This window comes from Mauremys reevesii, linkage group 9 (genome assembly GCF_016161935.1).
Source record: "Mauremys reevesii isolate NIE-2019 linkage group 9, ASM1616193v1, whole genome shotgun sequence".
Taxonomy (NCBI): Eukaryota; Metazoa; Chordata; order Testudines; family Geoemydidae; genus Mauremys; species Mauremys reevesii.
This window is the reverse complement of record NC_052631.1, coordinates 83,404,132-83,428,545: the sequence shown is the minus strand read 5'-3', so window position 1 is coordinate 83,428,545 and position 24,414 is coordinate 83,404,132. Positions and strand designations below refer to the sequence as shown.

The 24,414-nt window shown below is 45.0% G+C and overlaps 1 protein-coding gene and 1 long non-coding RNA gene across 4 annotated transcripts in view; one reads left to right on the top strand and one right to left on the bottom strand.

Moving 5' to 3' along the window:
• The window catches only part of SLC16A2 (solute carrier family 16 member 2), a 108,326-nt gene extending 97,014 nt beyond the window's left edge, over positions 1 to 11,312 (bottom strand). Inside the window, exon 1 of the mRNA XM_039488009.1 lies at positions 10,701 to 11,312. Within this exon, the coding sequence (XP_039343943.1) occupies positions 10,701 to 11,175 (475 nt within the window). The 5' untranslated portion in view covers positions 11,176 to 11,312. The remainder of the gene's footprint in view (positions 1 to 10,700) is intronic.
• A 41-nt stretch (positions 11,313 to 11,353) lies between these two features.
• Positions 11,354 to 24,211, top strand: LOC120371782. 3 transcript variants are annotated; one of them, XR_005584574.1, is made up of 3 exons: positions 11,354 to 11,468; positions 22,452 to 22,579; positions 23,559 to 24,211. It is a non-coding gene; the product is annotated as an uncharacterized LOC120371782 (long non-coding RNA). The 3 variants fall into 3 exon arrangements; XR_005584575.1 differs by lacking the exon at positions 23,559 to 24,211 and adding an exon at positions 23,236 to 23,517; XR_005584576.1 differs by lacking the exon at positions 11,354 to 11,468 and adding an exon at positions 11,729 to 11,935.
• Positions 24,212 to 24,414: the final 203 nt, after the last annotated feature.

Genomic DNA, 24,414 nt, shown 5'->3' with positions numbered 1-24,414 from the left:
CTGTATACCCTGTATATGATGGAAACCACTGCACCCCTAGTTCCAGCATCCCTGCATACGCACCTGTACAGAGCAAGGGGGGCGGGTCCCAGAGCCCAGGCATCAGCCTGAGAGTGTACAATGCAATTTTATAGCCCAGAGCCTGCGTCCCACAAGCCTGAGTCAGCTGACACAGGCCAGCCAGTGTTTTATTGCAGTGTAGACATACCCTAGGTCTCAAAGCTTCGCTGTGAAATCAGTATTATATCCATTTTAAAGATGAATAAACTAAGGCACAGTGAAACAGCTATATTATGACGACTCCGGACTGCTTGCTGACTCAGATAATCAAGATACAAGCTCTGCAATAGTATTCTTTAAGGTATTTCTATGGTGCTTGTCATTTTGATACCCAAGTCATGCTCTTCATTGTTGACGTTTCTCACTGAACAGGTCTAATTTCATTGTCCATCTTTCACTTGCTAGCTCTGTTCAAATTCACTTTCCAGTTCTCATGCACTAACAAGCACACCACGGTTGTCTTAGCGTCACAATAATTCAGAGGAAGGTTTAAATAAAATTAAAGGTTAAAGTTGTTTTCACTGAACTTTATAAAATAGAGGGGGGGTTTCCATTTTTTTATTAGCTTTTCTTCTCTCCCAACACTTAAAATAAAAGCAGCAAAATTTAGAGCTTGGTGTTATCCTGTCCCTTTAGGAATTCATGTGATTTTCCAATATTAAAATTTCAGATTCTAGCAATATCCATGGTTACAGAGAACAGCTGGTACTATCCTGTTTGAGATACTAAGAAACTAACTTACTCAGAACTGGAACACAAAGTTACAGGATTCAATGGGTAGGCCAGGGCTATCTAGGTTGGTAAAGCTTGAAGACAGACAACATTTTTTAGCAGATATTTTGAATTCTTCCAACATCCCTGAGCTTTTAAAACTAGATATACAGTTCAGAGCTTGTATTGAGCAAGAGATTAATCAGGCAAACCACACACCCTTTAGTAATTTATGCCACCCGCACACAAGAGAAGTAACAATTCTGTGCCAAGTATTATTTCTTGAAGATTGGCTGACTTAGAATTCAAACCGTCTCTTTTTCCCCTTATGTAGCTTTAAGGTCTTCTTAGGGCTGGAGTTTCCGGGATTTGCAACTCTCATTTTCCAATGATCACAGCCTTCTGCACAGGGCTCGCTAGTTGCTTTGCATCCACGCGCAATCAGGTTAACAAGGCCCAGTACTTTGGTCTTGCGAGGTCACCGTTATTACAAGGAGAAAGTGTTGACTTACAAAATCCTCCTGGCCACTGAACAGGAAGATGCATCCAGAACAAAGCAATGTAACAAACCCATGGGCTGCAGGCAGACAAAATTACATTAATCACTCTCAGGAAGCCAACTCCAAAAGAAAAAAAAAAAAAGAGAGACAGGCTGTGTTCTCAGTTACACCAGAGTAAATCCCATTTACTTCACTAGAGTTACTCTGGATTCACACTTGTATAAATTAGACCAGAATCAGGCCCTCCAGTTTCTACCACCCACCTAAAAGGAGAATACTATTGAGTCCAGGTTCCTTATCCTCTCTCTGCTCTCAGAAAGCAACACCATAAAAAAGCCAGTTCACTACACCGCCACACATATCTAAGATAGTTAACTAACTTCACTGGGCAGTTTTGGGAGTAAGGTCTTTTAGACTCATAGACTTTAAGGCCAGATAGGACCATCATGATCACCTAGTCTGACCTCCTGCACATGGCAGCCACAGAACCTCACCCACCCACTCCTGTAATAGCCCCCTAACCTCTGGCTGAGTTACTGAAGTCCTTATCCTTTAAATCATGATTTAAAGATTTCATGTTACAGAGAATCCACCATTTACACTAGTTTAAACCTGCAGGTGACCTGTGCTCCATGCTGCAGAGAAAGATCAAAAAAACAAACAGGGTCTTTTGTGCATAGGGTTCTCTGCTCCTATCTATATTCCAGTCTCACCATGGGAGTGGAGGGTACCAAAGCCAGAGGCAGGGTGCGCTCAGTGGTGGGCTGTCACCATTTTCAGAGTCTTATAATTTGATAAGGCTTTAAGTTGGTTTATATAAAAAGGGAAGGGTATGGGGGATGGAAGGTTTACTAAAAAGCAGGAGGTGCTTATATTTTATTGACTGGAACGAACACTGGTACTGCCAACAAGTAACACCAACACTATCAAGTGTTCAAAAATTGTGAGTCAGGCATAAAAAAAAAATCATGAGATTTAAAATAAAATAAATACCAGGGTCCTTTTTGTCTCCCTTATGGTTTCAAGATGTTAGGGTACACTCAGATCACGTTCTCAAGCTTTTCTCCACAACCAGGATAGCTAAGAACTATTGTTTTAAATGACAGATAAGATTCTCACATAATCAGCTGACTCCAAGAGCTGGGGCTTTAAGAACACCACCAAATATCATGAGCCTCACAATAAGACTGAAAGAGTTGGCAGCATTGCAATATGCATTTCTAAATAACACTTTGCCTGTTTCTCATCAGCACTGAAGTTGTTTTTTTTTAATATCTGAGGGAGGTAACTTGAGATTAAACAACTCTTTATTAGAATTGTTAATCTAGTAATTGAGAATTGTCTATGTGCAACCTCCTCCTCCACTCTCTCATGCTGCAGTGCATTAATTATTACATACAAGGCCGCTTGTTATCATTAAAGTCTCGGATTAATCCTGTTTCTTGTTCTTTTAGTTTTATATTTGCATTTTTAGCTTTTGCAAAATAAAGAGGGACATTTTAAAGCTTTTCACTTAACCTCATTGCAGCAATTGGAGTAACACCTGAGATTATTTCACGGGAACTTCAAATGAAGTGCAACCATTATGCTGATCAAATTCAAAAGATCTGTGTCTACTCATTCCATTTACACTCTAAGAGGATAAGCATCAATGCAAGGTACAGCCAAAGGCTAACCCAGGCCCCTCAAAAGAACTAAGAGCTCACAGCTATGGTTAAAAATAATTTTTAATGAGAACTCTTCATGCATTCCTAATAAACTCTGATGCTTAAAACCGAACTTTAAAAATCTAGTTTACTTAATTATTTTTGCTGTTTTTGCAGCAGGGGCAACTAACAACCTGATCCAGAACCACTGACAGACCTCAGGAAAATTGAAAGTAAAGAATGGGGGATTAAGAAGGGAGAACGAAGAGGAGAAGGTTGAAAAAAAATTCAGAGGAGTTAAAAGAAGAGGTTGGGAAATATTAGTAAGATGGAGAAGACAAAAAACATAGGGAAAACTGTGAAAGGCAATATGATTGCTTGGGAGAATCATTAGGAGATGCCATGTAATCTGATGGTTAGAAGATCCTGGGAATCAGGACACTTGGGTTCTATTCACTGACTCAGTGTGTGGACTTAAGGGTAGCGACTTCCCCTCTCTGTTTACACATCTGTAAAATGGGATTAATGCTACTACCTTACAGCATAGGATGTGGAAATGTAATTGGTTCAAGTCTGTCCAGTGCTCTGAGGCCCTGGGGTGAAAAGCAGACAGAAGTCTAATGGTTATACAATAACCTTAGAGCAATTCATATAAGATGTCAAGTCCATCTGAAACGAGCCTATCTGAAAAACTGTTCCACATCAACAGCTACAGTGCCACCTTCAGGAGAGGACAGATAAGACCTTTTCAAGAAACAACATGTAAAACTTGAAGCCCGGGTTCTATAATGTATTTGAACTATATGGACAACAACAAAAAGAAGAAGTTCTAGATATTAAAATCAAATTTAATCCCTTGTGTTAACAAATTTACTAAAAGTCTGTTTACTTTTCATCATGTCACAGGGACGCTTCAAATGTTTGAAATTTAAATTACTTTTTCATATTAGAATTAAGTAGGAGTGAAACTATGGCTTATATGTCCTGCTTACAATGTTAGCAAATACCCTAAATGGAGCTATTTTCTTTGTCACCCAATGTAAGTCATAGGTTTACTAGCCTAATGGGTGACTAAGCTATAGGCAAAGAAAGAAAGACATTAAGAGTGTGTGTGTATGAATGAAATAAAATAGGAAAAACTAAAGAATATTTTCACAGAGAATGAATATCTATATCTATATATATATACACACACACCCCTACCTCCATAAAATTATTCTTTAGTTTTTCCTATTTGGCTGAAGAGTCCACAAAACATCACTACAAAATCCACCCCCGCCCCCAAACACATCCTGAATTTAAATCCTGGAGTCTTGGATAGAAGCCTCTTTTTAAATTTAGATCTACACAACAAATAAAGAGTGCTTTAATGACAGATGTTTGACGCTGACACTGTCCCTGCAGTTTACACAGCCCTGTACAGTGAGGGATCTGACAGAGGGTTTGAAGTCATCAGTGCAATGAAATATTGCTAACATTTACTTGGGTGCATTTTCAAAAATGACCTCCCGGAATTCACTGTATCATTAGGGTTTTCCCTTTCTAGCCCACAGAGCCAGCAGGGCCCCACAATGAGGTATGCAAAGCTTTTCTGTATGTATTAGATGAGTCAGTTCCTACTTTCTGCTCCTTGTTCTTTTACTCTCAGTAACACCAAAACAGTGTGGCTGTTAGAACTACGTTTTCTCCTCTCACTAAAACTTTTCTCCGAACTAGGATCTTAGCTCAGTTTCTCTGTTCTGATGAAGCCCTGATCCATTTTTATCAGTAACATGCACCTGGTTTGTCCTTTCCACACAGGGGTTTTGATAAAGCAGGACAGATTAGACAAACTAGTTTACCTATCCTAGGAATTAGAGGACATAACACAGCATCAATTTTTAAGCAGAAATCCCCATCGATCTCAATGGGGAATTCAGATTAAAAACAACAAACAACAACAACAAAAAACTAACAATGACAAGCCCTATAGCCTTCCAGACAAAAAAGCCCATTGGGACACCTTATCCATCTTGTTAGCCAAAGCAGGGTTGTTTATGGGTGGTTCATTCCCTATCCTCCCTTAAACATAAAAGATGACGACAGGATGGACATTACTCCAACATGACCACAGAAACTCTACAGTGTAGAACGTGCACTCTTGATTTTAAGAAGCAATCCCTATTCAATGATGTACCAGAAAAGCCCCACAAAGTTCCCTGCTAGCATATCCTAGGAGAAGTCTTTTCCCCAGCCACAAATGTAGGGATCAATTTAATTCTGAGCAAGAACCACTATGGTTAAGTATTTAATTCCATTTTTACTCCGAGACACCATTTGGTTTCTACAGGACCTTCTGGAATCAGAAGCCTGACTCTGCACAGAGCTGTAACAGTGGATATTCTTCCACTGTTGACAAAGCAGCAAGAAAGTCCCATCTCTTGTGCAAAAAGGCAGTCAAAGGGCTGCTGCACAACACACTGAGGAACTACTGCTATGAGCGGGGCGGCTCCAGGCACCAGCACGCCAACCGCGTGCCTGGGGCGGCAAGCCACGGGGGGCGCTCTGCTGGTCACCGCAAGGGCGGCAGGCAGGTTGCCTTCGGCGGCATGCCTGTGGAAGGTCCGCTGGTCCCGCGGCTTTGGCGGACCTCCCGCAGGCGTGCCACCGAATCTGCGGGACTGGAGACCTCCCGCAGGCAAGCCACCGAAGGCAGCCTGCCTGCCGTGCTTGGGGCAGCAAAATACCTAGAGCCGCCCCTGGCTGTGAGGAATAGGCTACAGAGGCACTTATGGGAGAGCTATGGAGAAACCAGACGAACTTTACAGTCCATTTATCAAAGTGCTTGTAGTTCCTATTTCAAGGCAAATGAAACATAAAATGTAAAGCAAATAAAGTTAATCTGTATCTAGATGATTTTAATAAATAAACAGGGAGAAAAAAATCAATGCAGTAGTTCTAGCTGCCTTGCCAGTTCTTGTTAAATCCCTGAAACTGCAACACCTACAGTGGATTTATAGAATGGCAGACAGGCAGGTTCCCTGCCATTCCACAGCAGATCCTCGATGGATGTTTGAACTGAAGTTAACCACAAGCAATGTACACAACTGACATCCTGTGTTCATTAAACCCAACGGAAACAGGTGCTTCTCCTGCCCAATGAACCCTGCTGCCCCCACATATAAGGGACACTGCTTGTGCTTGGGTGACACCGGCTGGGAACTCTTGGTTGCCTCAACTGTGCCCACAGTGGTGGGGCACCGCTGCCTGACTTGCAGAATCCAGAACTGGCCTGGGTTTTTAGCCTAATTTTCCTTAGCTGTCACATTTTGAAGTGGGTCACGGATTTAAATAAAGCTAGGCACCTCCTTTCTTGTTTAAGAGCCTCCAATCTAAAATGGGTCAGACAGGGGTCCTGAAGACCCAGGGCACACTGACCCTTTAGAAGAACTGCTATTCTGGTTAGGTTTGCTTCCCCAGAGGAGGAAAAGCTAGTGCATTACGACACTGCCCCAACATCCATTTACATGGGAAAGGAATCCCCATTTCATCCACTCACTAATCCTTCTCACAATACCCGTGTGAGACATAGGAATACTGTTCCCTTTTTACAGGAGGAGAAACTGAGGCACTGAGAGGAGACTCAGCTGAGGCCACAATGGGAGTCAGTCACTCCCATGATGCATGCTGGGGAGTCTTTACCAAACCCAATAAGGACCAGGGCTTCTTTTACTAGATTGTCTAATCACCGTTATCATTTTCAAGTATCCCAAAGGTATACTATTGCTCCATGCTTCCTTATAGCCCACGTCTGCTAGAAGTGACTGATTTTTGCTCTTCCCTTGGGTAAAGATTTTACTCTAGCCTCAATTTTTCTCTACAATACTCCTTCCCCTCCACAAAATGAAACCTCCAATGTGTCTCATTATAAAGTCTTGTCTCCTGCTGCACGTAGCCAAGGGGCGTGCTGGAGATTCACAGCAGTACATGCTGATCTTCATTGGATTGCTTGTTTACATATGCTCAACAGTATATTTCTTTAAACAAAGGAGCTATGCATTCAGTGTGTTGTTGAAAGAAGGTTGTTTTTACAGCCTGACCCTAAATTTGAGCTCCAAGGAGTCTACATTTTAGGAGATCAAAAACAAGAGAATGCAATGCAAACAAGAAATAAACCTCGATAATTACAGCCATGTGCCTGTGCTGCTATTGCTTAGTTTGAGTTAGCACCTTTTCAATATAAATATAAGCCCTATTTTTCAGGAGTATAACTTGGCTGGAATACTACTCTGCCATCACATCTTAAAAGTGCTCCCCAAATATTACATCATTCCTATAAAAACCTACAAGATAGGTGTGTATTAGCCCCCATTTTACAGATGGAGAAACTGAGGCAGAGAGGTTAAGTGACTTGCTCATGGCCACAAAGTGACACGGGGGCAGAGCTGGGTTAGAGTGCAGGAGTTACTCTTAGTCCTGTACTTAATCTATTGGGGGTTCTCACATGATGGTCTGTGGAGTACTTGCTGGTGGTCTATGGGAAGCTGTCAAGTCGCACACTTTTGGCTCTGTTTCCAGCTCAGAGCACCATGCCAGCTGAGAAGGGAGATGAAATGCAGAGCATAAATAGACAGTGTGATTTTTTTCAGGAAGGCCATAACACTTAGCAATCTGAAAGCAGCTACAAATTCTTTCCTGATTATGTTTCCACAGGGATAGTATGTAATTGTAAGTGGGATGGGGCGGAGGTGGTCTGTGAAACCAAGAATGGGGAAGGCGGGGTGGCACAGAGGTAGTCCCATACAGCTCCTTTGTCAGAAGGGATGGGAAGTGAAGCTATGGGCCAGACTCAGTGCTGCTTCTAGCAGCATTAGATAGCAGGTGTAATTCATCGAAGCAATCCAAGCACGGAATAGAACATGTCAAGCAGAGTAGCTGCTCTCCCTCTCCACTCCTATCCAGACGTGCCTCCCCTTGACCCACGGAGTCCCAGCTTCAGGTCTTAGCACAGAGGGACCTCAGCAGGCTGCTGGAATTGCAGGTGGATGGACTCTCTGAGTTACATTTAAATGCCAAAATACCAAGATTTAAATAAACAGAGGATTAAATAAATAAATAAATAATCCTCCATTGTACATGAGCACCCATTCCCTTCTCCCTGAAAGCTGGAATTCCATACACATGTTTAGTACGTAGTGTACCACGTACAGGTCCAGCGATCGGAAAGCAAGTGAGAACTGACATACTAACATATAACGGCAACATTAGCTAACAGGTCAAAGCATATGCATTATTAACGGTCTCTTCGCTAAGCACACAGACCAAAATTCACATTTGTCACATTGGCAATTTAATTACAAAGCACTGGATTGACTCAGACGCCTATGTTGGCTTCTTTCTTTCTACATTCCTGTGTAAGGTTGGTTTTGTTTTTCCCCCCACTCACTCTCTCACACGTTAGAAGAAACAGGGGCCTATTCCCGCATGCCCATGGCAGAGTTTTTATCACCTCAGTTTTCAATATCCTTAGTTAGATCTTCTTTTTTAAAACTGTGCCTTGGGTTTTGTTGATAGGATCACAAGAAGGAAACAGATAACTAAGTGTTGATTTCCTGAAGAATACAAACACAGAGATGCATTGTGTATTCCACCACTTACCATTTAAAAGACAACCCATGTTAACACTGTACTGTTAATAGCCTAGAAGTGACAATGCTAAGATTGTCCATATATCTTTAACTCTGCCGCCATGTGGATATGCATTATGTTACCATCTTTAATTGCACGATTATATTATTTCTCAACAATATCATGCTGCTAATTCTAGAATCTAAGAGGTGTAGCATCTTGTAATCCCTTTCATTGCTGTACATTCATTGTCAAATCATCTATCTAGCACATCAGTGCAATGTGATCTAGGGCAGTGTTTCTCAACGACCAGTCAATGGACCAGTGATGGTCCCTCAGATCTCCTTGACACAGTTTAGGAAGGCCACAAGCTAGTCCCTGGTATCAAAAAGTTTGAGAAACACTGGTTCTAGAGGATAGATCACCAGACGGAGAGTCGGGAGATCTGGATTCTGTTCTCAGCTGTGATACTGACCTGCTGTGTGACTTCAGGCAAGTCATTTCACTTCTCTAAGTCTGTTTCTTCTCCCACGCTTTGTATGTATTGTCTATTTGATTATAAGCTTTAGGACAGGGTCTGTCACTAACATAATACAACCACAATCTCAGCTGGGGCCTGTAGCTGCTACTCTAATACAAACAAATAAATAATTAACTTAGGTACAGGCTCTTTTCTATCTTTAGAAGATACAATCCTGCACATACTTCCATCCTGCTACTAACTTTTCTTATGTCAGTATCCCCACTGAATTTAAGTGACTAAAATTACTAACAGGCATTTTTACAGGACTAAGGCAGCCTTCCTGGGGTGCAATTCAGAGGATGCAGTTAAAAAGCTTGTTTAACTGTATTTAAAAAAAAAATCAGATGGCCTATATGTCAGCTAAGTTTCCCTTTTACTCTGTAGTATGTTGTGTAAGAACAGTTAATGGTGCACTCTTCATATAAATTGTTTTAATGGTCTGCTTAATTGGCATGCACAATGTTCTACACAGATGCACAAAAGATTGTAAAATACTGTTATATTTGAGAAATCATCTTTGATTACTGTCACATAGTGGATATGCACAAGGCATGTTACATGTGCAACCTTAACTTTATCATTTTGACCTTTTTGTGCTTCTGTGCAATCCTATAGTCTCTTAACAGTTTTTTTTTTAATAAAACTTCCTAGGCACGTTTTTTTGTTGTGTTTTTTGTTTTCCTTTTTAAGAAAGAAGAAAACTAGTAACAATTCCTGTGCTCCTGTGACAACATGGAACTATTTGACTGGACAGCATCAGAAAATTTTTAATATAAATGCTGAAAATATACATTTCTGCCACGCTACAAAAAAACCTAAACTGTTCTGGGAATTTTTTTTTTGTTTTGCTTTTGTGTGTGGGAGAGGAGCACTGAAACTTTCCACAAAGATTCACCTTTGGGCACAGAACAAGCCTGGTAATTCAGTCCAAAGGTGGAAGTTCTAAACCAGTGAAAAAACAAAGGGTCAGAATACAAACGCTTATGCAACCTTCATCTGTTGCCTGTGCCCCCCAGTAAAATATTTCCAAGCTTTCCTCCTTCTGGAAATGTTTGTTTCACTCTGGACAGCAAAGGAGCTTTCTTATTTGATTTGGTTTTCATGATTCACTCCCTGGGGATATCTTTGTAGGAATGGAAGTCATTTAATATACAGATTATAACCCAAACTTCCTCCCTCTCCCCCAAGTTACATCTGCTGCAAGGAGACACCTAGATTTAAACAGCATGCAGGCTCTGATATAAACCAACCAAAGCCAAGCAGCAGAAAGGGGAGTTCCCAACGCACCGATGCTAGCAGAAGCACTGCAGGAGTGACAGCCTGGACTGGAACTTGCTCCTACAGCAGACCGTCTGATGTCTCCCATTTAAACAAGATACGTTCCTAGTGGCGTTTCTAGGGCACCCCTGCCGACACCGTGTGTGTGTGTGTCCCTGACACCAGACAAAGTTACATACAGTTCCCTTTGCGGTGCCAGGCCCAGGAAGCCCTTAGATCTGGTTACGGGGTGATTTTTGTGCAAGCCACTTATCCCTCAGTCAGTCACCTCTCATCAGCTCCCCTCCCCGGCTCTGCCGCCCCAGACGACGCGCAGAGCCCAGCGGGGCCGGGCAGAGGCCGGTCTCGGGGAGGGGGAGCCCGCCGCCCTCTCACCTGTTTTGAACTCCAGCGTGGGGTCCTTCTCGCCGCCGCCCAGGTCGCTCTGCAGCATCACGTAGAGGATCCCGAAGGAGTTCTGGATGCCGAAGATGGACCCGTTGCACCAGGTGGCGGCGAAGACCACGATCCAGCCGAAGCCGCCTTCGGGAGGCTGGAAGCCCGGCCCGGCCCCCTGCAGCCCCCTGGCCCCGGCTGCCTCGCCATCCTCCTCCTCGGGCCCCTTCGCCTCGGACACCGCCTGCTCCTGCTTGTGCAGCGCCATCTCGGCCGGGCTGGGGCAGGGGCTGCAGCCGCCGCTGCCTCTTGGATCCCGGCTGCGGAGCCTGTCCAGCAGCTGGTCCCACATGCCCTCTCCTCCTCCCGCTCCGCTCCCCCTGTCATCCCTCGGCTCGCCTGCTCCTCCTCCGCCCGCCGCCGCCGCCGGGTGCCTCCCCCCCGCCTCTCCTCCCCCCGCTGTATCCTCCTCCATCTCCCGGGCGCCGCCGCGCAGCGCCCTTCACCGGCGGCTGCCGCAGGCCTGGGAGACAAGGCGGGTTAGCGCGGGAGGGGGGCGGGGAAAGCCGCGGTACACGAGCCCTCCGCCCCCGCGGCCGCAGCGCGCCCCGCCCTCGCAGCGCGGAGAGAGGGTCGGGGCTCCGCAGCCGGCCGGGTCCGGGCACGCCGGGCGGATCCGACTCTGTGCCTGGACCTTGGTTTTCACGTGGGGGAGGGGGACTTCTTCCCAGCTTCCCCCAGCCCTGGTTTCCTGCCTCCCCTCGCACGGTAAACAACGCAGGAATCGGCGCGTCCCTGCGGCGGGCTGCGTCCCACACGGGCGCGCAGAGCCCCGCGATCCGCTCGCTCTTGCTCCCCACGGGGGGCGAATCCGCCCGCGGAAAGCAAAGGGGCCGGGTCCAGCGCCAGCTCCCCTCCCCCAGGCTGCAGAGGGGAGCCCTCCTGCTGGGGGGGGCGGCGGTGGGGGAAGAGCCGGGCTTTAAAAACAACCCCCGCCCCCTTCCTCCCCAAGAGTGTAATTCAGCTGCCCCGGCCCGCAGACGCCTCCGCCCGAGCGCCCTGCCTAGGGCAGTTCATTGGCAGCGCCCGCCCGGCGCCGCCCCCTTTGGAAGTCAATCAGGGCATTGTTGGTGGAGCGCGGAGCTGCACGCGAAGGGCCCGGAGCCACCGCACGGGCTGCCAAGACTCCCCCCGTCAGTCGCCACCCCAGGGCAGCCAGCTGGCAGGGGCGGCAGGTTTCTATAACTTTTGGTGGTGCCTGGAAGGGGTCCAAGTCCCGCCCCCCCCCAAAAACACACCTGCCCAAGGCTCTGGGAGGGAGTTTGGGTGTGGGAGGGGTGCAGGAGGAGGTGTGGGGTGCAGGCTCTGGGAGGGAGTTGGGTGTGGGAGGGGTGCAGGAGCGGGTGTGGGGTGCAGGCTCTGGGTGGGTGGTTGGGTGTGGGAGGGGTGCAGGAGGAGGTGTGGGGTGCAGGCTCTGGGAGGGAGTTTGGGTGTGGGAGGGGTGCAGGAGCGGGTGTGGGGTGCAGGCTCTGGGAGGGAGTTGGGTATGGGAGGGGTGCAGGAGGGGGTGTGGGGTGCAGGCTCTGGGAGGGAGTTTGGGTGTGGGAGGGGTGCAGGAGCGGGTATGGGGGTGCAGGAGGGGGTGTGGGTGCAGGCTCTGGGAGGGAGTTGGGTGTGGGCTCTGGGCTGGGGGCAAGGGGTTGGGGTGCAGTGCTTATCTTGGGCAGCTCCCAAAAGCAACCCACACACCCCTCTGGCAGCGGTTGCGGGGGTCTCTGCATGCTGCTTCCTGCAGGCTGCTTCCTGCAGGCACCGGCCCCGCAGCTCCCATTGGCTGCAGTTCCTGGCCCATGGGAGCTGTGGAGTTGGTGCTCAGGGTGGGGGCAATGTGCAGAGACACACATCCCCCCCTGGGGCCACAGTGACGTGCTGGCCACTTCCAGCTGCGGTGTGGAATGAGGATGGGCTGGAAGCTGCCTGAGCCCGGGGGGCCCTTTTGAATCGCATGGGCGGGGCCAGGGGAGAGACCCAGCCCTAAACATTGGTGGAGCTGAGCCCCTGGGCCCTGAATATTTCTGTGCCTTCCCCACTACCTGCAGCTGAATTCTCCCTGGGAGCCCCATTTCCCACCGCCGGCACATGGGGGCAGCGGAGAGGCTGCAGCACAGAGGGCAAGTGAGTTGTATTAGGGGCCAGCCCAGCAGATGGGTTTGAGGTACAAGGTACTGGCTGCTGGATCATAGCAAGTGATTATTATTTTGCCAGTTCCCATACAGTGCCACATGGGTGTTCATGGCCTGTAGAGGCATCCATAGATGCTGTAGGCCTGATATAGCAAACGGCTATACACATGATGTCCATTAGGACTACTCACATCAGAAAAGTTACTTCTCAGCATAAGGATTCACAGGATCAGACCCTATCTTCGTTCCCATGCCTAGCTAGTAGGGCAAATGTAGACATAGAAATCCCTAAACTGACAGGTGGCTGAGCCAGTGAGCTTACCAACCTAAGCCCCCAGTCCTGCAAGTGAATATGGGCTCCATGAACCAGCCCAGAGCCCCTTGGCTTCATTGGACTCAGAGCATGTGTATAGGTCTCTGATGTTCAGCACTCTGGGCCCAAAGTGCTTGGGTGCTTTTCCTTATACAATGACAGACACAGTTCCAACTGCCTTTGTTTCATCACAGACATGGCCCTCTGCAGTACTCCTCCCCCGGACTTCCTGTCTGAGAAGCTAAACCTTTTAAAGATACAGTCCCCAATACATTACAGCTTCCTTTCCCAGCCAAAACTTGATAATAGTAACAGTTAACAACCCTTGTGTAATACACAATTTCAAATACTTATATCCAACCTACCATCTAAATTGACTAACCATGTTCAGTAGAACTCTAAAGTGCTTTGCACTGTTGCTTCAACATGTGGATCTCCTTTGAAATACCAGTCCATTTGTTCAGGCAGTTTTATGTCCTGGAGCTTTGTTGTCATGACCTGGTTGTTGCTTAACTGAGCCGTTCAGGAAAAACAGAAAACTCAGGGCCCCAATCTCCCTCCTGGAAGCAGGAAAAGGTGTTGCCCATTCCCCTCAGCATATGTCTGTCTAGGGTAAAAATCATAAGACTTCAGGGCAACCTCATGTGACATCATGGATATTGCATCATGTTCATGAAGTGGTAGCAGCGCCCAGGAGCTCAAAACATACTGCTTTTTTTGTTTGGTTTTATCAGTGTCTATCATTACAGATAGCAGTTGGGTGAGGTAATATCTTTTATTGGACCAACTTCTGTTGGTGAGAGAGAGAAGCATTTAAGCGTACACTGAGCTCTTCTCTGTAACTTGAAAGCTTGTCTCTTTCACCAACAGAAGTTGGTCCAATAAAAGATATTACCTCACTCACCTTGTCTCCGAAATATCCTGGACCGACATGGCTACAACTACACTGCATCTATCATTACAGGCATTCTCATTCTCAGTTTTCTGTTAAACAAATGTCTGCAGGTGACAAACCATGTTTCATTTTACAGTGCTAAGTCCAGATCACGTTCTGACTCTGCAGTCATTTTCAGTAGCTGTTTTATTATTTTAACACCACTTTCCACCAAACCAGTGGACTTGGGACGATGAGCTAGTGCTTACATGTCTAAACCCAAACCTTACTGCAAACTACTTAAACCAGTGGTTCTCAAACCTTTGTACTGGGGACCCCTTTCACACAGGAAGCCTCTGAGTGTGACCCCCCCCTTTATAAATTAAAAACACTTTTTTATATATTTAACACCATTATAAATGCTGGATGCAAAGTGGGGTTTGGGGTGGAAGCTGACAGCCTGCAACCCCCCATGTAATAACCTCGCAACTCCCTGAGAGGTCCTGACCCCCAGTTTGAGAACCCCTGACTTAACCTTCTGCTCACTGAACTGCGGCCCATTGTCAGATGTTACTGTGTAAGGTATACCATGTCTAACAAAAACAGACTTGACATGCACAGTCGCCTATTTAGCTATAGTGTCTTTGAGTAAAGCTATCTCAGAGAAGGGAGACTAATAATCTAGAACAAGTACTGTACATAGTTTTTTTCTATCAGTGTAAATGAATCTACATCTGCTTTTCCCCAGTTTTTCCTGAGTTACCACAATGGGCTCTTTTGCTTGGCTTGGCCTTATTTTTGGCATATGCAACAAGCCTTGACAGGTTTCTCCCTGTTACTGTTTATTTCAGGGTAATATACAATGTTTCTAGCCTTTCTCCTAGATTTGTCAATCCCTAAATGACCTTCATGTATCCTTTCTATTGCACATTTCTGTAACACCGTAACAAAATCCCATCTAGGCCTGAGAGTTCCCCCCTTAATTGGTGATAGGAGCTACCCTATGGTAAGAGCCTTAATCGCTTGATGCAGGGTCTTAGCCTGAGCTGTTGTTTTGGCAATCACAGACCACATTTTGTCTGAGACCAGACAGGTTTTTTAACCAGATTGACGTACAAAATCTAGCTATGGACTTTGCACCCTTGCACTTCTGTCAAATTCTCTATAAAGTGTATCTGTACCCCTTAATCTCTCCCAGATATGTATTTGATTTGGAAAACATACATTTGTAGCAGAAAAAATAATCTCTGTATTCTTTTGACAATGGCAATAAGTAGCTGATGGTCAGTTTCAGCTAACACAGGCCTGCCATAAATGAAGACATTCAACTCTTTACACCCATGGCCTGAGACCAAAGCCACCTCCTCTGTTTGAGCATATGACACTCAGTTTTTGTTAGCATTTGTGATACGTCACCCATTAGTCTCCTGTTTTGACCAGGCTGTTTGTAAGAGGACCGTGCTAATACCTCCTTGGAGGCATCCATGGACAACTTAGTTTTGCACTTCCCATTATAGTATCTCAGGACTGGGGCCTCTTTAATTAAGTCCTTCAGTTTCTCAAATCCTTTATTAAAATTTGCAAGTCCATGTTCATTGGACGTCTTTGCACCGTAGCACTTTCAGATTGCTGGTTTGAGCAGCTAGATAAGGCACAAATTTCCCTACATAGTTCACCATGCCGAGGAATCTTTGTACCCCTTCCTTGTCTGTTGGGGCAGGCGTGTTGGTGGTGGCTTCAGCCTTATGGTTCTCCACCTTTATACCATGCTGTGTTAGCTTCTCGCCCACGTACATTATTTCTGTTCAATGGAATGTATATTTTTGTTTGTTTAGCTTTAGTCTAGCAGCTATTGCTCTTTCCAGAGCCTCTGGTAAGGCGCTTCATTTTTTTTTCTCCAGAACAAAACAGCAGCTGTGTAGACTTCAGTATCCTCTCTACTATCAGAAATTTGTTGTGTTTTCTGATGAAGCAACCCACGTGGCAGTCTGTGGAAACAAGGACTGCTGAGTGTGCATGGATGTGGACCCTGTTTTTCTCAGGGTGCCACCCAGAACCCTGCTTAAGCATCCAGTATAGAAAAATATTTGGCATTAGCCGTCTCCTCCAAAATTTCTCCCCTTGTAGGGAGTGGAAAATGTTCCATTTTTACATAATTAGTTAATTCTTTTGGGGGCTTTTTTTTTTTACAATGACCAACGAGTATACCCACTCTATTGGTTCTATAATTCCCAGCATAAAGAGATGGCCTGGCATCTCGTTTTCATCCTCTTTTTTTAGGGATGGCTGGCTCAGCTAGGGTCTTCCCTTAGGAAAGTGTGGAAAACCGAAACAACTCAAAATGCATGAGGGTGCAACTGGTGAAAAGCCGATTTTTTTCCATAGCAATTTATGGATGTGAATTGTGGGAAGTTAATGATGCTGACAAGAAGAAAACTGAAGCTTTTGAAATATGGTGCTGGCAAAGGCTCTTACAGATTTTCTGGACAGAAAAAAAAGATGAATGTCTATGTTAGAAATATTATTGGAGAGAAGCAGACTCTAATGTTGGAAATCAGCAGCTGCAAACTTATGTACTTTAGTAATATTAGATGAAGAGATGGAAATAACCTTGAGAAAGTTATTATGGAAGGAATGGAGAGTCTTCGTAGTAGGAGATGACCAGTGAGGAGATGAATGGATGGTGTGCAGCAGATCACTGCTGAATGCTCAAAATTAGCAATGGATCATGAAGGCTTCCAAAAATTCAGCTACAGTGACACTAATATTCAGGCATGAATAAATGGATTAAGATGAGAGGAACTTTCTCACAGGTGTGAAGGGTGGGTCGGTTGGGCTCTTTCAGCTCTGTTCTGTACTCTGGTGAGAGCTTCCGTATCCCCTTGAAGATGTCCTCAAACTCTTCCTCAATTGTTTTGGTCCCCTGCCCCACCAATGAGTGCTCTCTCTTGATGAGAGCAAGGACTTGACACGCTTTTAACCTAATACTGGATGTTCTTTTCCCTGATACTATCACAGATTGTATCTTTTCCAGTTTGTTGTTTACCCCTCCATCGAATTCACATATTCCTTTAGTGGGAATCACCTCACCACTGTAAGCCCTGAGTTTTACCCATTTACCTTTCACCACCTGTGACTTTTCTTTCAGTTTCAATATTACTGTTTCTGGCACAAACATTGGCTTGTGCACCTGTGTCCAACTTAAATCAATAAATGCTCATTTGCTTTCAGCATGATAGTCCAGTCATCTGCTGCAATGTTATGTGTTCATTGCCCCTCTAAAAAATTAATCTGAGCTTGGGCTGCTGTCATCATCCTCCTTGTCCACGCTGTGCCAGCTCTGCTGGTGCTCGCAAGCTCTTGTAAAGTGATGTAATCCATTGCAGTTCTTTCATCTTTTCTCATATGCCAGGCATTGCCCTGATTAGTGCTGGTTGTCACAGTGTGTGTGGTGCTCTGTGCTGTTCTTCCTTGACTTTGGCCATGATTACACTACCACTTATGTCGGCAAAACTTACATCGCTCGGAGGTGTGAAACAAAGCTCCTGCCGACATAGCTACCGCCGCTCATTGAGGTGATTTTATTATGTTGACGGGAGAGCTCTCTCCCATCGGCACAGAGCTGCTGCATGAGCGATTTTACAGCTACGTCAGTACAGCTGTGCTGCTGTAAGTTCGCTAGTGTAGACACGGCCTTTGAGCGCCACACGTCTTTGTGCCTCAGGTCCCTTTTCTTGTTCTGTTTGGATTCTCAATCCTGTCTCTAGTATCAGAGCTCTGTCCACCCCATAAGCTTCATTCTAGACTGGGTGTCTTACATTGCTTGGCAAATTCTAATTGCCTTGTCGAGAGTTATTTCTGGGTTTTCCAGTAGTCTTGGGTCTTTAGACTTAGATCAGTCACAATATCTTCTATAGTTTCTTTTTGTACCTTTTTGTTAAAAACACAGCTCTGAATAGGTTTCATTTTTGCTTGGTGTGCTGTACTCCACAAGTTTTTGTGGTTAGCCTCATGTTCCTGAGTTAACTGAAGACTCTTAAACACATCAAGTGCATCAGAACCTGCTATCTCAGAAATAAGGCTGCCTTCTGATTGGCTTCCTTTTCACTGGCACCCATTGCTTGCAGATACAGAGCGAAGTGCTATTTAACTGTCTTCCAGTTGTCTGCCCTATTTCCAGAGTTTCAGCTCTGATGTAGCCGTTAGCAGTTCCATTCTTCCACTCCAGTTATTTTCTTTAATTTCTGTTTATTCCTCGTACCATGTAGAGTCCAGCAATCACTCTGGGCCCAAGGAGCCTGAAAGAGATCCTCTGGATTCTGTAATGCAGTTCACTCTGTATCACTAAAGATGGGATTCTGCAGCACTGATCCTACACACTTCCTATCTGAGAAGCTAAACCACTTAAAGGTACAGATCCCAGTACCACACGGTCCACCCTCATGGAGCCATTTGCAAGATCAGGGCCTACCATCCCAGTATTTTAAAGGGATCCCCAAATATGGACATTTACAGAGTCCCGTTGGCTTCAATGGGATTGGATATCCCTTTGCAGGATCAGGGCCTAACTAGCCCAACCCTAAGTGAAAGGTAGCCATGTAGTGCTAAGTTTTCCAAGTGAAGAGGTACTTGCATTCACGATCAATACAGATAGCTGTGAGTATCCTTAGGATGGAACATTATTTTCCATACCTTTATGAGACACCATAAGACACACGCAAACACTCATGTTTTGTTAGGCAAAAGTTTTAGGATACATAATCTTACCAGAAACATTTTCCAGGAAAAGAATACAAACAAACAAAAATCAGTGAAAACAGATTTATGTTTGGATTCAAGCATTCCCCTGCTGTGTTTGCAGCCAAAACATTTCAGCCTTGGACTATGGATGAGAGCCATAAAGCAAAACTGACTGTAAACAAAAGTGGCAGTTCTGCATCTATTTTCACAGTCCAAGATGAGTGAAGAGCAGAAAGTAAAGAAATAGAACAGAGGGCAAAATGTAACACAGGATGTTGATTTAGTTGTTTGTTGTTTTTTAAAATATGATTTTTAATTCGTCAGCGTCTTTTAAAATGGAAAAGTTTTGTGAACTTGTGTAATACATGAGCTGAGTGCGTGTGGTCATGTATCCCTCTAGTGGCTGGCCCCTTGCAAGGTTAAGAGCCTGATGCTTAAGCAGAGCTAAAGGAGTTATGCATTGATCCTAAGGGCTTGGGCTTTTGGTATCCTATGGTCCTGAGTTCTTATTATTTTGTTATTTGTTAAGCACAAACAATGTGATGTGTTCCCATGGCCGTGTGCATGTGTCTCTTATGTGGATCCATAGGGTCTCAACACCTCTGAGACTGGGCCTCTGGGCATTCCTACTCCACACCATGAGCTCTGCCCAGTGAGCCCAACTGTGGCAGACTCTTGGTCAGAGACTTTTACATGCTTCAGGGACCAATGCTCCTCAGCATCTCAGTATTTGTAGTGACACCTGGCAGCCTTTCAATACAGAGTAGGATTTATTGTTCAACTGGGACACAGCGGCAGGAAGTCCTTAGGTTAGCATAGAGACATACAGGTTGAGATATAGTCCATTCCAGCCAAGCCAGTGCTTCATCTAGCCAAGCTACCATGGAATCCATTTCTTGCTCTGTCTCTCCATCTCTCTGTCAGTCCCAGGTGAGAGCTGCTGAGTCTCTTTGAAAAGCTAATGCTTATCCTGGCCAACTGAAACTTTCTGTCCCATGTCCAGCTCCTGCAGACCTTTGCTGAGTTCACAGATTCCACCTGCCGGAGATTCCCATGGGTATCAGTAGCTTCCATTTGGGCTTCCATTGACTTTGCAGACCTATTATGTTTCTTGCTCTGCCTCAAGGCAGCTTTTTAACCCTTTTGCACCCACTGGGTAGGAATGCAAAGTATGGAGAGAAACTGAGGCATGCCTAGGAATATTTCAGAGAATTGCCACTTTGTCACAGCGTGCAACCACAGATTCATTACAGCTGATTAAAACCTGCTGGGGATGTGCTTGGCGTTTACATTTATTTAGTTTTTAAAAGTATCTTCCATTTCTATCCTTTATTAAATAATTACACACAAGCATGTCCGTATTAAAGTAGGTCTTCAGGCCCACTTGCCTCAAGTTATTTATATTTCAATGTATGCCCAAGTCTTATGCTTTCTTTGCCTTACCTTTTGTGTCAGTATCAGACTGCTATCAGATTAAAATGATATCTGTCCTAGCCCCATAATGATCTCTCTTTACCTCCAGGATTACTAAGTAAAGATGTCTGGAAAAGTAATTGGGGCGGGGTGCAGTGGCATTATCTGCTCCACAGCAGTGCACACAGAGTCAGCTCTGCTTCCCTGTTTCCTTCCCTGGCAGAGGCATAGTCAAAGGCAGGACCAGAGAAGAGAGAGGAGACATGGGGTTCTAAGGAGTGGGATGATCCCCCAGCTGGGGAAATGTTTGTTTTGCTTATGTGACCTTGCCTTGATTTGGGGTAAAGAGCTTCTCTTTCTGGTAGTTGCTGTGTTTTTTGTTTGTTTGCTTGCTGAGCTGTCATTCCACCAGCCTGCAAATCAGTGACTACTGGATCTTATACACTTTCCATTACACACTGCTTTCTTCCACACTTCAGAGGTGGATTCCTGACTGTTCCGACATTGCTCTTGAACCATGCTTGTGTGTGAGACAGTCAGACTGAGTTTGAACAGAGCACACCAAGGCATTGTCGCTGACACCCAGGACAGGAGTACAGCCCTTCTGCAGACTCCACAGTTTGCATTTAAATGTATTTAAAAGCAAAGATAATCTTCTCCCTTTCCTGAATTTCTTCTCCCTGTAGAGTCCTCATGGTGAACCCCGTCTTTTGTCAGCCTCCCACCTTTAGGATCTTCAGTTTTAGACTGCTCTTCCTTAACTCCATGTTTGCACTGTAACATGTCTGTGCACGGAAGGTTTGTGCATCCTCCACTGGACGGAATGGGACCTGCTCAGAATTGACTGTAAGTGGCTGGCCTGGAAAGAATTTACGATAAAAATAGGCTCCCTGTTGGGAGTTCAAGCTGCAAACAATCCCATTGTTTCGGTGCCACATTTCAAAAGTAGGTTCAACCTGCTTTTGAATCATTTCTCCTGAGGCCGGCCACAGTGGTACCAGGGCTGTTTGCCAATGTTATTACACCAGTAGGCTTCCAAATAACCAGTGAGCTTCTACCACCAATATCACATCAAAGGAGTTACTGCTGTGCCTGGAACCCCTCCCATCATGTTGTGTATATATAAATACTGTTGCTTTAAAATCAGGGTCAACTCTGAAAGAGGCAACATCCCAAAGCAAGGGCTAATGATTCTGGAGACAACAGGTGTCCACTCATTAGAATTAGGAATACATTTTTATTATATTTTATTACAGTACCAGCCAGGCCTCCCTTGTGCTAGGTTCTGTACAGACACTTAGTAGCTCTATGGAGAAATGGTTATCTTCTTCGTGGATGTTAACATTGCTGTTACATTCTCTTACCACATTTTTAGAATAATGCTACAAACTTTCCAGCTCTACAGTGTATGTCATGAGAAGCCAGAATAAATATGAGTGACATTGAGTTCCCCGAAGACCCATACTAGAATATCCACCATGCTCTTGCCCCAGGTGATTCCAAAGCAAAACGTGGATACTTGCTTAAGTTCTTTATAATTGAAGTTAACAACAACAACAAAACCCTGCAAATTAAAAGTTGCTCCTACAAATAGATGCTCTCCTTCATTACAGTGTTATGTCCAGTAACATCATACTCGTCTCTTCCACTGACCCTGAGGGCAGGCTAATTTAGGCCCAAATTGTGTTTGGTAAAAAGCAGGGTGGGAGAAGGCCCACCCCGGGGGAAGGTAAAGTTCATGAGGAGAACCTCCAAATTCTTTATTTTGTGAGGGAAGGGGCTTGGGGGTTGCAAAGGATCTGCTGAAGATCAAGGCATCTGTGAAGTGCCCTTGGTCGTAATCTAACTTCCACAGGTCCCTGCAGCTTCCCCCAGATCTGAATCAGGAATTCTTCCACTGGTGGCTGTCCTTGGAATCCCACCCCCTCACTCACCCACCCGTAACCTATTGGTTTTCTATAGCACCCGTCACCTGCTCAGGTGAATGAGTTCTGCATAAAGGGTTCCCAAGTTGATTTCATGGAGCCTTCTCTGGTTATAAAAGGCTCTGATTCAGCCTAGGAGGTTTTATGTGTTTTATATTTTGTTTGTCTAAATCATTCTGGCTTTATCAAAAGGGAAGGTCTTGCTGCATGTCCTATGGGTGGCCAGACACTAGGTTAACCTCATCTTCTCTGGAAGCTCATTTCACAGCCAAACCCTTTCAATGGAGTACTTTTTATCTCTAGCTTTCACAGGCATGAGCTGCATTGTCCCAGAGACGGCTGTCTTAGTGGATGGTGGAGAGTAATGCAGTCATTTACGTAGCTGGGTCCCACTGAAGGCTTTGAAGATCAGAATCAATGTCAACCTGACGGTGAGGTGATGGGCTGTCTCCGGCATGGAGGGGCCTGTAGAGCAGGTCATAGAGCCGGGACTCTGATATTTTCAGCAAAGTTCCATGTCTCCAAGATTTTTTTTTTAAATTAAAAACTGTTTTTACTTGGATTTAAACACCCCTCTACAGTATTTGGCCTTGAGCTAGTGTGCTAGAGTCACAAAATGAAACTGACTAAAAACAAAAGGGAAACCAATTAGTCCATTTTCCTTGACCAAGCTAAGTGAACTACATAAAGGATCGGAGACTTTGAAAGCTCTTTGCATCTAATAATATGTCATGAATAACACAAGTAAAGAACATTGTTTTAAACGCGTGGGGTGAAATCCTGGCCTCATTGCCACTGACTTCAGTGGGGCCAGGATTTTACCCATGTTTTTAGCCTGACAGTGTCCCTTTAAGAGCTGTATCATTAAATGCTACATGTAACTAAAAGTGTTGGTGGAGGGTCTGTCTCTCCAGGTATTTGTACTGGCACCCATGGGCGTAGTGGATATTCATCTTGAGGCAAATCAGCCATTGTTTCACTGGGATTTCCCAGTGACAGCAGCTTCCAGGACTCAGGCTTTACCAAGTGAGCCTGGCAGCTACACATTGACGCTCACTGGCTTCCTTTGTTTTATCGCTTGAGAAAGGGTGGTGCTGAAAAAGAACCCCTCTGCTACAGAGCCAGCCTCCTGCATGGTAGCGTCCATGGAAATACTCCCATTGCATTCAATGAGAATTGGATCGGACCCAGGAAAAGTCCCTGACGAATGGTGGCAAATTGTGGCTATCAGAGGCATGCAGAAGGCAAGCAGTTCTCCAGTCATTCTACAGTCACTAGGGTGGAGCAATGCTGTGCATCCACTGTTGTTGGTTTCAGAAATGTCACCTTTTCTCACGTTACTAGAACCCTCTTCTTACACCAAGTTACTGGCAGCCACAAAAATATATTGTTTGGTTGGTTGTTTTTCAGAAATGAAAAGTGACTGCATAGAAACATCTTATGCAAACCTCTGAGGAAGCCTAACAGCATTTTGCCACATGAATTCATCTTCACTGAAGCAGCAAAGACTTGTGATCTGGCACTCAGACTTTATCCCAGCAATAGAGTTGCATTGACCAGACATCAAAAGCAACATGTTGAATTTGGTCAAGCAGCACAAGTTGTCAGCATTTGGAAACTGATTATGTTAGCAAGTGGCTACCAGCAGAGAAATTTACATGCTTGCATGTGGTTACTTCTCCTCCCCCCCTCCCCAACTGTCATTAGCAATGCTTTTCTCTTTAGGTTTCAGCTGTCCTTAAAACAGCCATGACATCTGGCCTGACAAAGACAACAAATACATGATCTCAGTAGAGTAAATGATTTCAGGGGCAGAGGGGGAAGAAACAGTGACAGGGCATTCCTTGGCAGGAGCATTGGAACACTCAGTTCAGAGAGCAAGAGCTGCAGGAATAAAAATACCAGTAAGAACACTAGATCTCCGAATGCCTGAACACGCCGAGAGAGCGCCTTTACTTTTAAAGGAAAGGTAATGTGTTGCTGTATTGCCCTAGCCATATACCATAAATAAAATGTGTACTAATGATACCCTAATACATTTACATTTCCTGACAAATTCTAAATGGCACAGATTTTATTCAGGTTTCACAAGATTATACAGTAATATTTTGATGCAACTGTCTTTACTATCAGATAAACAGGCAACTTTAAAGGCAGCCTGCCAAGTAATCTGGCCAAAACAAACTGACAACTTCAAAGAGTTTGATTCTGATAAGCAATGTCCTATGGATTCTAAAGGTGTGACATTCAAAAGCACTCCGCTATT